At 35.2% G+C, this 15,444-nt stretch overlaps 1 protein-coding gene across 1 annotated transcript in view; it reads right to left on the bottom strand.

The window, feature by feature from the left end:
* Positions 1–881: 881 nt before the first annotated feature.
* The window catches only part of LOC108675299 (otolith matrix protein OMM-64), a 30,364-nt gene continuing 15,801 nt past the window's right edge, over positions 882–15,444 (bottom strand). Inside the window, exons 5-6 of the mRNA XM_047879552.1 lie at positions 14,825–14,878; positions 882–1,904 (exon numbers count right to left, since the gene is read on the bottom strand). Coding sequence (XP_047735508.1) covers positions 1,800–1,904; positions 14,825–14,878 — 159 coding nt within the window. The 3' untranslated portion in view covers positions 882–1,799. The remainder of the gene's footprint in view (positions 1,905–14,824; positions 14,879–15,444) is intronic.

Genomic DNA, 15,444 nt, shown 5'->3' with positions numbered 1-15,444 from the left:
TATCGTTTTAAAAGAACTTCTAAGTTTTAGTAACACAAGATTTGACAACTTTTAGTATGAGTATTCAAGACCGATTTCAACGCACCGGTTGAATTTGATAGTTCTCATGATTACACTTGTAATATTAGAATATTGAATTGATAATGGAGCCGGCGCGCAGACCCTTTTCATTCAGAATAAAATGAAAATACTATTCGTTTTAAATTAAATTGTTAGCTAATTTTCAATTTTAGCTTACTTATGATATAAATAGTAGAGATGAGTTGATATTGAATATAAATTAGAGTCAGAGAAGAGGTGAAAAAATGCGGCACTGCAATTTACTCGACACAATGAATTTAAACTATTAGATTTCGTCAATTATTTCATTGGAAATTAATTCTTTACCATTATTACGACTATTATTTAATATTTTTTATATACTTTATTCATCTAAGTTATAGATTCATTCATCAATCGAGAAGAAGAAATTGATTACTTTTACTTTACTTACTTTTAGCTAACTGATATTTCCATCATAAATAATTATAGATAGATTATTGTTTCAGATCCATCCTTTTGATTCTCATTGTAACAGTACTGAGTTTATTGATTTTTTATAATCCTTTGAATCTTATTTTTAGTAATCCTGTGGGTGTTGAGTTCACTTTGCGACTGTTTAGTACATTTTTCAAAATTTTTATTATGATGTGTCAAGAACTCGTTAAATTCCGAGACGTTTTCAACTTCCTACGAGAATTTAAAAAAATTTTATCAATTTGAATTGAACGTTGAAGTCCAACATCAAAACGCTGCATGTAACCAGATTATGAAAAACTCGTAATTTCGGGTTTTTGAAAGTGACTCTAAAGCAAACGAATCATGTAGAATGAAAATTATCGTGAAAGTACACTCAGTTTATTATTACATGCTACAATTTAATTATAGTACTGTTGAGGTGCGTTGAGAACGTCTAGTGGCATACGTTTTTCGTGATTCAAAAAAAAACAAAGTATTGTTAAATATGGTATTAAATCCTTCTGTGAACCAAATTCTACATAAACAATTCCCTGTTAGATTTAAAATTAATTTAATGATGTATTATATAATTGAAACAAAGATTATGTGCAGTGGCTATTCCATAAATTGCATCAAATTTTTTTCAATTAGTGAACAGGATCGCTGGGAGTTTCATCGATGAGTGAGCCTAATGATTTGTACTGCCTCTGATTTTTGTTCATATCTTCAAGTGGTAAAAGTTCCTCTTATACTACAGAGCCGGTTGCGGACTCGCATATTTAGTGACACGTATATTTGTGCTCAAGTTTCCTTTAACATTAGTCGCTAACAATTACAATGAGATTGAATTTTATTTAAAAGTGTGTTTTGCATATATTTCAACGGTGTGGGATTTTTTGCCTTGAAAGTCATGAACACAATTTTTATCCTTAGAAGAAGAAAAATCCTAGAAAAATTTTTTACCGGCTAATCAAATATTACAAGAAAATGACATTCGTTTGTCTTCGCTGCTTGCTATTCATTTCAAGTTCTCGACCGATAACATTAAGTTGTAGAAAAACATTTTTCAATTTCCATTAAAATACCAAAATTTCCTGTAAAATTATCCTAAGTTACATAATTTTTGTTATAATTAGAGTGGAAAAATATTGATACTAATAAATACTCTAACTATATATCGTTTACAGAATGCCTGTGCGGTAGCAATTTAGACATTGAATCCGATTATATTGATATGCAATCTACGAGTGGACACTTCGGAGATGACTTTACGCAGATTTGACCACCAATAAAACATTCTTTTACTTCGAGTCATCGTCGCTTTTGCGGACAATTTTCCGGATGTCGGATTTTACATCGCGGAAAAATTCTTTGAATCCGTAGTTGTCGATGCTTCTATTCTTGTTCTGTGGTTGTAAAAATATGTGGTGCAACGACTCGTAATGACGAAATTCCCATTTCCAAGTTGGGACACAATTTGTAGAAATGATGAATATAAATAAAAGGATAAAAATTAATAAACAAATCGATAAGAGTAATAAAAAAATTTAAAAAATAAGAAGAAATGGAATGCAAAATAAGATCCATTATATTGTGATAATATATAAATGCAAGCGTGCAATACATACGTACGGTTGAAGCCCGGAGAGAAGCATGGAAAGCATGAAAAATTTGATGAAAATAACATCCGAAAATTCCAATAAGTCCTTGGCACCAAGGCGTCGTCTATAAGCATAAAATTCTAGTAAAGGCAAGTAAGTACGACCATTAGAAATTATAACAATTGCTTATTAGCATAAAAATTTCTACTGCAAATTTTCAAAAAAGAAGCCAAGCACTAATTACAAGAGAATTAACGAAACTCCAAATCTCACCTAAATTATATAACCTGGAATAAAATATTAGCGAAATAAGTAATATTAGCAGAAGTAAGCTTGGAATTACACTAAGCCTCACATTTAATAAGCCAATTCCACTTATTCCAATCCAACAGCATATAGAGATAGTATATACTAATTATAATTACAGGAGCGTGCAATTCCAAATCAAACACTGCAAGTGAAATCACTTGCAATGAGTAAAAGCACAAATAAAAGCCATAGAATTTGTATCATTAAGCAATCGGGAAAATTTTTCAGATAAACCACTATATACATACATATATACGGCAATCCAGGTGCGATATAGCAGAAAAATCATCGGTGAAATACAAATTTGTTGTTTAGAATTTGATTGCTTTCAAATAGTTGCAAACAATCAAATTGTTGCAATTATTTATCCCACACAATAAAATGTACGCACAAAATAAATACACGCGAGTTTTTAATGGTGAATTATTACAAATTATTGCCGGCGTCAGTGCGCAATTGAGCAAATGTGGTACGAATTGTTCAATTTGTGAGTTACGACGATGCATAAACTGCTATGGATAAATGAAATATCCCTATTCAGTTTTTAAACCTTCGAATTCAGACTCTGATAAAGAAAGATGAAAATGTGTTGCATGGACTCGCACATTAATTCAACTCGAACGCTTCTCCGGAGATAAAATTCGAGATTTTTATACCGGCTCCCTAATCACGTCATTCACTAGTGCATGCAAATGAGCATATCATGAAAATAAAAATGAAAAGCTGATATATCTGCGTACCCTGTCAATGAGCGTTTGAATTATATATCCTTTTTTACTATTGATGTCTTAAGATAGATAGATGCCTTAATATTAAATATTGGCTTTGTTCAGAAGGCCCGATATTGTGCTTGCAAAAGTTTTCGGTAGACGTGTGCCACAGAGAATTTTAATTACATTAAATAAATGGCAAGATGGAGAACGCATATAACGGCAAATTTTGAAGAACAAATAAGGAAACAATTCGGTTATGTGTCGTAATCTAAACGAAAAGCCCGACTCAACCTTGGCCACTGAAACGCGACTGAAAGCTGCTGCAAATCGCACTTTTATTTGCCAAAATATCCAGACATTGTAGAATATCGCGAGTGACTAGCGATAGTAGTAACAATAAAGGGTTGTGAGTTGAAAATAAAACCTGTTTACATAAAATTATTTTATGAATGTTTTCCATTGTGAATGTTTGGACTGGTTCTCCTTTATGAATGGTTCAGTGATCAAATTTGCATGTTTCGTCGGCTGTTGATTTTAAGGAACGATTTGATGACTGTAAAACTGTTTATTAGATGCTTTATCACTGGTTGTTTAATAATTTGCAGGAACTGATATCAACAGTTTGAGCTATCACATTGTTCTTCATTTGCGTTTGTCCTTCTACAAACGCTGATTGTGTTCTTCGTCAGCGCTTAAGTGCCTTCTGCGTTGTGTTCTTCATCAGCGCTTGCCCTTCTGCATTGTGTTCTTCATCAGCGCCTGCCTTCTGCATTGCGTTCTTCATCAACGCCTGCCTTCTGCATTGTGTTCTTCATCAGCGCCTGCCTTCTGCATTGTGTTCTTCATCAGCGCTTGCCTTCTGCATTGTGTTCTTCATCAGCGCTATCTCCCTACGAGGGGATCATTATAATACAAAAGAGGATTCTCTACCTTCCCCTTCTTGTGTAGAAGGTCGCGCAGTCATTTGCAAGGGCATTACCTCGGGGGAGAGGGATCTTCAGACAAGACTAGACCCTCAGTCAGGACATTTAATCAAGAACGTCAAGACCCTCAGTCATGACTAAACCTTCAGTCATGAATAGACCATCCGTCATGATTAGACCTTCACCCTCTCAGTCAAGTCAGCTCCACGCTTTTAAACATAGAGAAGGCGTTGAAAAATGACTAGTACAGCTTCTAATGAAGCTCTTGATTTCTTTTTTTCGACGATATTAAAACTAAAGACAATAGATTTTGCATTGAAGACAAACTCTGAAACTAGATTATGGATCAGAGAGCAATGCTCATTTGCTGTTTAATTGCATTTTCAAGAAGAATTAGAAAGAATTGATATAAAATCTCCTGCATTCTAGGTATTAAAACAGTATTTGCTGAATATATCAAATCTTTCTATATTCAGTATTCAAGCCGAGGGCGCCTAAGCTCTCAGTTTCACCCAGAGCAAATCTGCATGGAGTGAAGACTAACTATGAAGTGGTTTGCTGAATAACAGCTGAGTTAAGGAACGTGAATTCAATTTATCGATGTGTGTTGCTGTTCAAATAAGCTTCTATTTTATTTAAAATTGTTCCTTAGGTTTTACTTCGATACGAGCGTAGTCCCAAATGGAACCCTCGAGAGACTATGGAACAAGATTAAAGAGAAATTTCGTTCACTTGAAAATGTTTTCCGCAGTATCGTCTGTTGGAACAGCAAGGCGATATGTTTGTAGCCAGGCATTGCCGTATATATTGTGATGGTCTTAAAGCCGCCGCTCTGTTTAGTTGCGCTCGATGACTTTGCTCCAAAGAATCATCTACTATGTTAGTCTTCACCTCTCGATCATGCCAGATTAGAGTTATCCAAGATTATCTAAGATTAATGGCAGCACTACTTCTCAATGACCTTGGATTAAAGTTTTCTGATATAGTCAAGATTATATACGGAACAACGTTTGTCAGATTCAAACGATTCAAACTCAAATCTGTCTATATTACCGACCCTGACAACTCACGTCCTAGGGGCTGTCAATCGACCGCTTCGCAGCAACGCCTCCGGACTTCACTTGCAGAAAGCGTGAGTCTGCATCGTCTCAATAATATATTAATATTATATAATATATAATATTATTATACCGCCATGTAAAAATCTTAACATTTTGTTAATAAAATGTTATTTATCTGTCCAACGTTTCGAAGTTTCATGATCGAGAAATCAAGAGCAACAAATGTGTAGAGCTTCTAAATAAAGTCTAGGCAGCCTGCTGCAAACAAATTTTTTAATATATAACAAATTTTTAGAAATATATAAAAACGGCCAAAGTCCTATATAACTCTTACTTACTTTGAAGCATTTTTAAGTAGAATTCAAAGTTTATTTTTTAACTGGGCATCTTATGAAACCAGAACTTTGTGTTTAATTAGGCTGAGGCGCACGAGAGTTTATAATGCTATATAAACTATATGTATTGCTATATAAAAAAAAACTATATATAAGCACAATGCTATTTCATTCTTGTTATGATGGTGAATCTCACCTCATGACTAATACCATGTCAGAAATATAAAAACTGTTCACGAATAAGTATTTCATAGACCGATCAAGTGGCAATTAAATTTTTAGTAATTAATTTGAATACTTTTTTATTTTGAAAAGCTTCATCCCAATAACCTGCATATTCATGTTTACTAGCTCAACCACACAGAGTAAGTTAAGATAACAAAGAATGTGGAAAGTGACTTTTCCAACAATATAACAGGATATTCCGATAAAGAATGTGGCTATATAGTCTCATATTGAACGTTATTTTGCAATTTTGCATACGAAAAATATTGTGATCAGCTGTACGGATTTTATTTACTTCATCGTTTTTTTTAGTTCCCATTTCTGAAGCCGTAATTCCATTCTGAAAGTTATCGCATTTGTCAAGAACCAATTTTTCGAAAGGATTCATATGAAATTAGCGTGAACACTGAAATTGAGATTGTAATTTATCTCCTTCACCTGTTCAAAGGGTAATATTTCCAAGTGCGGGCCTGAGTGGCCATCAAACGTTTACATCCCTTTGAGCTGCAATTGGAAAAAATAGTCAAGTATCAATGGATATTGTCAAAAGTCATCACTTAAATATTGAAGAATAAAAATTCAGTAGAAAATACCATTCAAAGAACTTGTAATTGAAGGCAGCGTCTGATGCATGCCATGTTTTGAGGCTGGATTCATGAGGCGAGAGGGGGCGAAGTTTTCCAATATCATCTAATACGAGTCTCGCTTCTATGAGAAATACCTGAATGGATTCATTTAAATGGTGAATATTGGTTCGCCTTGCTAGTAAACATGAACTGAGAGATTCTCGAACTGCTTAAAATTATTGTTGTTGCGAACGCTTTTCAGTGAGCAATTACGAGGGAAATAAGCTAATGTGTGTGGCTGTGATACCTGTTTTATCAATCATTGGAATTCAAAGAAGGATCGCTGAATTTTTTTCTGCTTAATTTCGGATATATTCATAATAAAGGCACAAAGAGGATTATATGGAATTTCCGGTTTGAGTAAAGTAGAAGAACTTGAAATAATCTGCTCTCAACACGTTCTACGGTCCTAGAGAGATAATAGACAATGTGGGTGAGATACGAGACCGGGGGCTACGAGACCGGAGCCTCCAGTACACAGGTGAGTTTATTGCCATCCAATGAAACGTAAATAAATATTAAATTTGTTATGACTATTGTTATGGCTATCGCGAGTGCAGAATTATGTAGAGTCGTCAACAAAATAAACAAATAAATAGATTTTAATTTAATCTCTGATATCGATTGAACCAATATCTGAATTGTTGACATCATTTGAAACAATCTTTATTCGGCTAAATGCACTTGCATTTATGCCTTGATATAAATTCTATTCATAATTTTATCCCGTTCGTGATATTTACGTCATACCGATTATAATCCTGCATAAATAACGCCAGTTTATTGAATGCATTTGATGCGCATCTCCCACGAACGGTAATATTTTACGGTAATACGCAATTTTTTCCTTAACCTAATGGCGCCCAGTTAACTCATCGCCATCTGAGTTCGAGCACATGATCTAGTGTGGTCGTTATTAAAAATTCTATATCCAATTTAATACCAATTACTTTACAATTGATTAAAAAATTCAAAATAAATACTTGAAAAGCTATTTGATGTCCCAACCTAAGAAATTATCAATAGAAGTTAAAATAATCTAAAGCAATTCATTTATTTCCAATAAAATTATAAATATTATCTCAGCTCTTAAAATCGAGCCGTATTTTTTTCCTTTGGACTAAGAATTTTCTATAAATTACATTAGTGTAAACTCTCAAGACGTCAGTTGACTCACGCACTCTTGAACATGTATGCTAGTATTTTATTTTTCGAGTTACTTTTCTTTAGAAATTTGGCCAGATTTTCACACGATTTCGTATAAATATGGTGAGTTTTGGGTACAAAACAACTCAGTAAAGTCAGTAAAGAAGTGAAAGTTAGCCAGTTTATGAATAGCAATTAGTATTGTTTCCATTTATTACACGACAGCGGTTGAAGAATATTTCACTTCATTTAATTCATTAAGATAGAAATTATGGGGGCTTTTTTCAGAAAACAAAAGAAACTCGATCCCATCGCTGATTTGGTACATCACCAACTCGTACACCACCCGTTTGGTAAGTTTTCATTTTTGCAGAAATTAATGAAAATAAAAATTATTCGCTTTTATTGAACAAACTGCTTACACCTTATGTAAAACCTTGAGATGGATCATCAACCGACTTAATACATGGTAATATTAAACATGTAATTTATTTCTTGCACATATCTCACCACGGCCACGTTATGAATATAACTTGATGACTGCAACAAACGTATAAAAATGGGAATTATTCCCTTCTTTATTTAACAATATTTCGAATTGTGACAAAAATTATGTATTGTATTATTTTAGGTTAATATTGGATATATCTTTTACTAAATGCACAACTCTCGCCATGACATCGTTAAAAATGTAATTTAATGCAAAAAACATTATTAGTAGAACTTTTGCTTGATTCAAAGCCACGCCTTGCATGTTCATCGGACGCCTAAATTTAAGCCTGGCAAAAGGCCTCGAGATGCCCCGAATCTAATGCTTGCTGCTACTCTTTGTTCACGAACAATGGTAGCTGAAGCGCTGCTATATCAGTTTAGTGAGACCTATATTGTGGCCGACGCTAGATCTCAAGTCTAGCTTATGTTTCAGCCGTGCAGCACAAGAATTGGACAGCCATAAAGCTTGTGCCTTTCCAGGATAACATATTCTACGTTTAATTTAATCGCCTCTAAAGCTGTAAAAAAAATTCAGATGAAATAATACAAGCCGTTCGCATAGAAAAATGTTGGAACCTAATATAAGAATTTGTTAAAAAATTAAAAACTACTCGAAACCCAATTCACGAACGGTTGCATCGCCTTCAATTGGTATCAAATTTTGCTCTCCAAATTGTCACTAATTAGTCCAAATTTAGTCTACGTTTAGTTTAAATTCAGTTTAGCGATCACACGTCATCCCAGAGATACAATGGCACAGAAGTCTCGCCAATAGATCACAAGCATCAGGTCTCACGGCCGTCAATGTTATCGACACGCGCGGTAGGCCGTGAAATTTGGCTTTTACTGAAGCCTGCAGATCAGGAGCTTCATAAGCGGGGACGACGCGTTCATCTCAACGCAAATGAGGTCTTCCGCCTCCGTATTCCTACTACGGGATCATCGGGCTTAATCTGTCTATGAATTCCTTTAACTTGCCTCAATTTCCTGAAACACTTGAGACGAAATCGGGATAAGTCTGCCCTAGAATTCCCTTTATCTGCCTCGATTCCCTGAAACACTTGAGACGAAATCGGGCTAAATCTGCCCAAGATTTCCCTTAACCTGCCTCAATTTCCTGAAACACTTGAGACGAAATCGGGCTAAGTCTGCCCTAGAATTCCCTTAGACTTGCCTCAATTTCCTGAAACACTTGAGACGAAATCGGGCTTAATCTGTCTATGAATTCCTTTAACTTGCCTCAATTTCCTGAAACACTTGAGACGAAATCGGGCTAAATCTGCCCTTGAATTCCTGCCTCGATTTCCTGAAACACTTGAGACGAAATCGGGCTAAGTCTGCCCTAGAATTTCCTTAACCTGCCTCGATTTCCTGAAACACTTGAGACGAAATCGGGGTTAATCCGCCCTTGAATTCCTGCCTCGATTTCCTGAAACACTTGAGACGAAATCGGGCTAAGTCTGCCCTAGCATTCACTTAACCTGCCTCGATTCCCTGAAACGCTTGAGACGAAATCGGGCTTAATCCGCCCTTGAATTCCTGCCTCGATTTCCTGCATGAAACACTTGACGAAATCGAGCTGAATCTGCCTTTGAATTCCTTTAACTTGCCTCGATTTCTACGATTTTTTGAAAAACTTGAAACGAATTTGATGTTAAAATCAACTTCAAATAAAGAAGCGAGATTTCATTAATTGATGGATATTTTGGTGTCGCAACTTCTATAATTATTGATGGCTAGAATATCTAAGATAAAGTTGTTATAACTGTTATTAATATATTAGATAATTAGATAATTACAACAGTAATAGATACCTAGAATTATTGCATTTTATTGTCATGCCTGTCATGATATGTAATATATTAGTTTGTTTCTAGCGTCGTTACTTGACTGATTTTTGTTAAAAGTTTCATATTATGGCTTCGTAATTTCAATAATTATCATCTAGAACGTCCCCCAATAAGATTTGCTGAGGTTTAGTCTCAAGGCTAGGAATGTTCATCAATTCTTCGAGATTTTTTGAAATTGTCTTCAAGTTCATTTTTAAATGAGGAATAGGAATTCATATTCTTCGCAGTGTAAACACATATTCATATTCTTCATATTCTTTCCCAGAATTGCGAACTCAGCCAAATTTTTCCAAGAAAACTTACACCAAATATAAAAATTATCACAAATCATTTAGAGATGAAGCTGTCCCAATCCTAAGGCCTCATTTTTAACCGCAAAAAAATTGGCACGGCCAAAAACTCGCCCATTTCCGGAGCGTTTCTTAATTGTGTTTACAGCCATCCGCTGTGAGTGATTTTTTAGCGACGCGAAGATTTCTTGAGCGCTTCAGTTCAATTATTGGACTCCAATAACAAGAAGCGGCCACTTCACAAACTTTAACGCATCTTCGACCCCGGCACCGAAATGCCTCTGCGCACTTTCTAGGTTATTTAAACCTTATTTACCATGGGTTTATGTGCTTACGAGCTGCTTGGGGTGTGTTTAATATGAAAATTTTTATGTTATTGTATGAACTTTCTTAATTTTACCTTATTACGTTGTCATAATAAATGCACCATTCTGTTGAGACTACGTTTGTGAATGTTCTGTAAAGTTATTGCTGTTAAGGTTGCATCATTTAACGTTTTTTTCGTAACGGCACCATATGAGGAACATTAAATGTTTTTACAAGCCTTCAGAAGACAACGTGTAAAATTACCAATCCTAATTATCGCTTGAAATGCTTTCCTAATATAAATTTTCTGTTATTGATAACTAATAAGTTAATAATTACTAAATCCTACAAAATACTAATGTTATCGGCTTCTGATTGGCACCGTCGATAAATTTTCCTCCAAGTTCCCACATTTCAGCCTCCGAGTTTGGAGAAATACTCCGAGTTTCCGAAGTTCGATTTGCCATGATGACACGGCGACGACATTTTAAGTCAGCCATCGCTCGTCAAAATTATATAAGATTTGGAAACAAAATTTGAAACAAATACGATTTGGAATGAGCCTCACCGTCGGGCTGAATCGTTCTAGGATACTTGAAACACTTGGAATCCTAGAATACTTGGAATACTTGAGATACCTGCAGCAACGAGAATGCAATCAGAACGCTCACTGCGCCAGAGAGGAGCCATATTTTTCACGCAATCTTCAGATTGAAAGCCCATCAAAGTTAAGTTTTATTTTGTTCAACTTGAAGTTCTCATCTTTATTTGTCCTGACAGAGACAAAAATCGAGCAATCAATGCATTCTGCCCTTTCGGTATCGCTTTCTTACCTGAGCAAGTTACATTACAGGTTAAATTTAGCGTCAAACTAATGGTACTATTTCAACCACATCCAATCGCAAACTACCTGAGAAAGTTCGTGGCTTTTTAAGTTCAGATGAGTCTTAAGTAAGTTCGTAAAATGTAACTAATATAATTTCAATTTAATATTATTTAAATAAATATTTGTTATTTCATCTGAATTTGTATAAAGGAAAACCCATATCACAACCTAAGTATCCTTAATTAGTATGTGTTTTGGACGTAGCAGTCCCAATCGATGTCAAATCGCCGACTCATTTTAACAACTCCTATATTAGGCTGTTCCCTTCTGTCGACTATCATCTGAATATTCTGTTAGTGATTTATATAAGCGACCAATGCGAATTATGCACTGTCAATGATTGCAATGCATTTATCATCGAACAGGAAAAGACCTGCGACGTGGTTATTACACGCATTTTCATGATCTTGAAGATATGCCGGTTTAAGGGATAGGCAATATTCATGTAAATGAACCGGTACAGATTCACGGCCTTTCCGGCACCATTAACTGATCCCAAACTGAGAAAAATGCAACACGTCCTAAAATTCTTGGCGCAAACTGTCAGGAACCAAACTGAAAGAAGCCACCACGATATCGTTCTCATATATAGACGCTCTTAAAAGAACAGGAATGCTTCGAAGTTGGCCGCCATTGATCGTAAAGCGGCCAAGTTCGGCGCTGTGACCACGGCCTCCAGAACTTTGCAAGCCCGGCCAAAGTCTCATGCAAATTGCAAGGTTCGATAACTCTTTGGGGTGGGACTTTGGGAACGACGCAGAGTTCGATGGACTCTTAGGCGAATTTATTCTCGATGATGGCATTTCATCAGGGTTTCTTGGAAGCAAAACGAATGTCACCAACATAAAACCGAGTGTGAACGAATTGAATTCACCTATGCCCTGTCAATTGGCATGCATTACAGAGTGACACGCTGGAGAAATATCTTGCGTGTTTAGTTTGTTCGTACTGTCTCATTGGCCTCTCTTAACGCATAACGATTAAGTTAACGTTTAACATTAACATTCAACATTAACGTTTAACATTACCGTTTAATATTAACATTTAACATTAACGTTTATCATTAACGTTTACCAATTAACGTTTAACATTAACGTTTAATATTAACATTTAAAATAACGTTTAACATTAACATTTTACATTATTTAACCCCTTACTATAAAATTAACGTCAACATACTAGAAAAAAGTTGGTGTTCGCGAGAACACTAAAATCAACCCGTGATTGGATAAGCGGATAAGCATGAGTTAAATTAGGCACGGAGAAAAGTATGACTTTCAAATCCAACTGAATGCGCACGTATCAATAATCGAACAATCAACCGTACTTGATTGATGACTCCTATTTTGAGATATTCGCTATTTACGGTAATAAAATTCGGAATTATCATTATTGTTTGTTATTCGATTGCAATTCCAGGTAATTCGATGTTTTTTTAATTCTTTGCAGTGAGTGTGAAGAGAAACGATATGTACGAAGTACGCAGACAGGCAGCTTTCTTCTTAATTTATTCACAAATATACAATACCTGGCAAGTCTCTTATTTAAAATGACAACAGAAACATTTTTATCTCTATTATAGTTTGATCCTTTCTATTTATTCATCATTTGCGGGACGGTCAATTTTTGTATTTACTGAATTTTTGTTCGACATGTTCGCTTTTTGATTTGGTGGACGTAGTGACAGACTCACTTTTATATAAGCCATTCTAGAACATTTACGATTAAGTTTGGCATCATTTTATAAATTATATTAACCTCAAAACTACTCAAAAACTAAGAAAAATTGTTCAATTAAAAATCATTCCATTTTCCCACCACATTGCTTCAGATTCAGAAGCTATTTACGCTTCTTTTGCAGCCTGCTGTGCGGGCGATTAAACAGGGCACGTGAAGCCACAAAAATGAGACGCTCATAACACTCTAATTTTGGATCACGCTACAGCACCGCCTCGCAGAAGCGAAAAGAAAACACAAAAATAAACTCACGTAAAAAATAAACTCACTTGGCAGAGAAAAAAATGAAAGCATTCAATAACAAATTATATGACAGATGATATATTTATTGCAGCAAAATGTGTAGCTAAATCGCATAAAAAGTTAAAATTTCCAATAGGCACAAATTCACTGCCTCAGTCCCAAGCGATTGCTCTTCTCGCTCATCATTGGCATTTTTTGGTCGTTGGCTCACACCCGATCTTTCGAGGCCCTCTAAAGGAGCTCTAATTGTTCGTAAACTGATCATTTTCTTAAGGAGAATTTCCTTCTTGGATTGAATTTCAAACGGTCTGTTAAAGCGCTACTCGAACGAGGGAAGATTCTTACAATGAATTGGGGGCATTTAGTTGAAAATGATGGCCACTCCGCGATCTTTTCTGCATGCTCCTCAGTGCTTCGCATAGGAGTTTTTTCAATTTATTTCAAAAATTTTTCCAGGGTAGTGGCCAGTTGCCGAATATCCAGCTGTGACCATGAAAAAATTTCTGCCGCACTGTATGAATGAGTTTCAATCAAGTTTATAAATTTAGCAAATGAAAACTATAAGAATATGTCAATAACAAACTTGCTGACTCCGAACATTTTCAGTATAATTCATATTTTTTCCTCAAAAATAGGCAAGACATTTGAGAATAGAACTAATTTCTGAATTAATGACATTAAATATTTCTATTAAAAAGTGCTCCCGTTGCTCCCATATTTTTAGCCGCCTTCCTCGCCGTGGAAACTGGATATTAGGCCTAATGGATGGAAATTTCATTTCTAACACGGGTCGCTCATTATCATATTTTGGTATAATTTTCCAGGGTGGCAAAAACATGGAGGAAGATCTGCGGTAAATCGACGGTTACGAATGGGTCGGTCGGTCGAAGGTTTCCGGCGTGGCATCAATACGGCGGAGCATGGGTCCGGCGGTCCGGCTAACGAGGCATGAATGGCCGGTCTTAAAACATTCTTCGGGACCGCAAAGCAAAAAGATTGCGTTGTAATAAAATTATTGCTTTGGATTCTTAAATAACCTGACGATGGCTGAAAAGTATTTGATCATTGTTGAATATCGCGTAGTAACGGTGAAGTCTGGCTTGTAGTAAAACATTAAATTTACAGGCTGTCTTATTTTTCAAGTAACTTTACGAGTTTTATGAAGCTGGCTAAAGAATATTGATCAAAGCTTCACATAACGTTAAGTACAGTAATTTCGTAAATAAAAATGTGATTTTAAAAAACCTTAAGGACATTGACCGGAACTTCATATAACTTACTTATTTCACACATTCGTATCTAAATGTTTGGCTTGCATTTTAATTGATATTGTACGAGGATAGAGCATTAATAAAGACGCCTACCGTATTTAGATGAAAATTAGCATATATGTATTTAGATGATGAGTTTTCACTTTAGTCGAGATTACGTTTCGAGCTGAGACAAATAAGAAATCTCTGGGAGAGTGATGACATTAGTCTGCGCAACTGGAAATGTTAGATAATTTTCGCGAGAACAATATCATCTCTAAGTCATCGATATTAAAAATTCAGGGAATCTAGCGGGTTTGTCCTTCAACTCACGGATGCCGGAGCCCTTGTGCTGACGATTGAGTCGCCGTCTCTCTGCTGCATAACCTGCGAAGTAAACGAATTAAATAATAACCATTTACCATATATTAAATCCATTTCTATACTACTAATTTATCAACGTCATGTCAAAATAACGTTGATATTGAGGTGATAATGAAATAAGACTCTCACCATGAAAAAATCAAATGTAACCCCACGGATATAAGTTAATGATTTTTAGCTGGATTTGTTTTTTCATAAATAAAATATTTATTTATTTGTATAAAAAATAATCATTCATTTTGCGTAAATGAAAACAATTCCAAGACAAAAGGTTTAATAGGAAAATTAATTGTTATAAGTTGTACAACCAAAGAAAATGCCTTTACAATTGTTTTATCCAGTGCAGCCACAATGCAGTAATAAATATAGCTAGTTTAGCAATAAATTTTGTTGCCAAACAATAAAGTTAGTTTACCAACAAGAAAGCGATGTTCTTTTCTAGTGAACGAGCAATTACTTCGTGAAATTTTTTGAATTTTTGCATCGCTCCCCTCACCTGTATTACGTTCTACTAATGAATTGCAGTATTCATTAACTCAGTATTTATGCAGATTATAAATAAGTTTATG

Source organism: Hyalella azteca, unplaced genomic scaffold, assembly GCF_000764305.2.
Source record: "Hyalella azteca isolate HAZT.00-mixed unplaced genomic scaffold, Hazt_2.0.2 contig3326, whole genome shotgun sequence".
Taxonomy (NCBI): Eukaryota; Metazoa; Arthropoda; class Malacostraca; order Amphipoda; family Hyalellidae; genus Hyalella; species Hyalella azteca.
The sequence above is the reverse complement of the archived record's forward strand: the minus strand, read 5'-3'. Positions and strand labels throughout refer to the sequence as shown.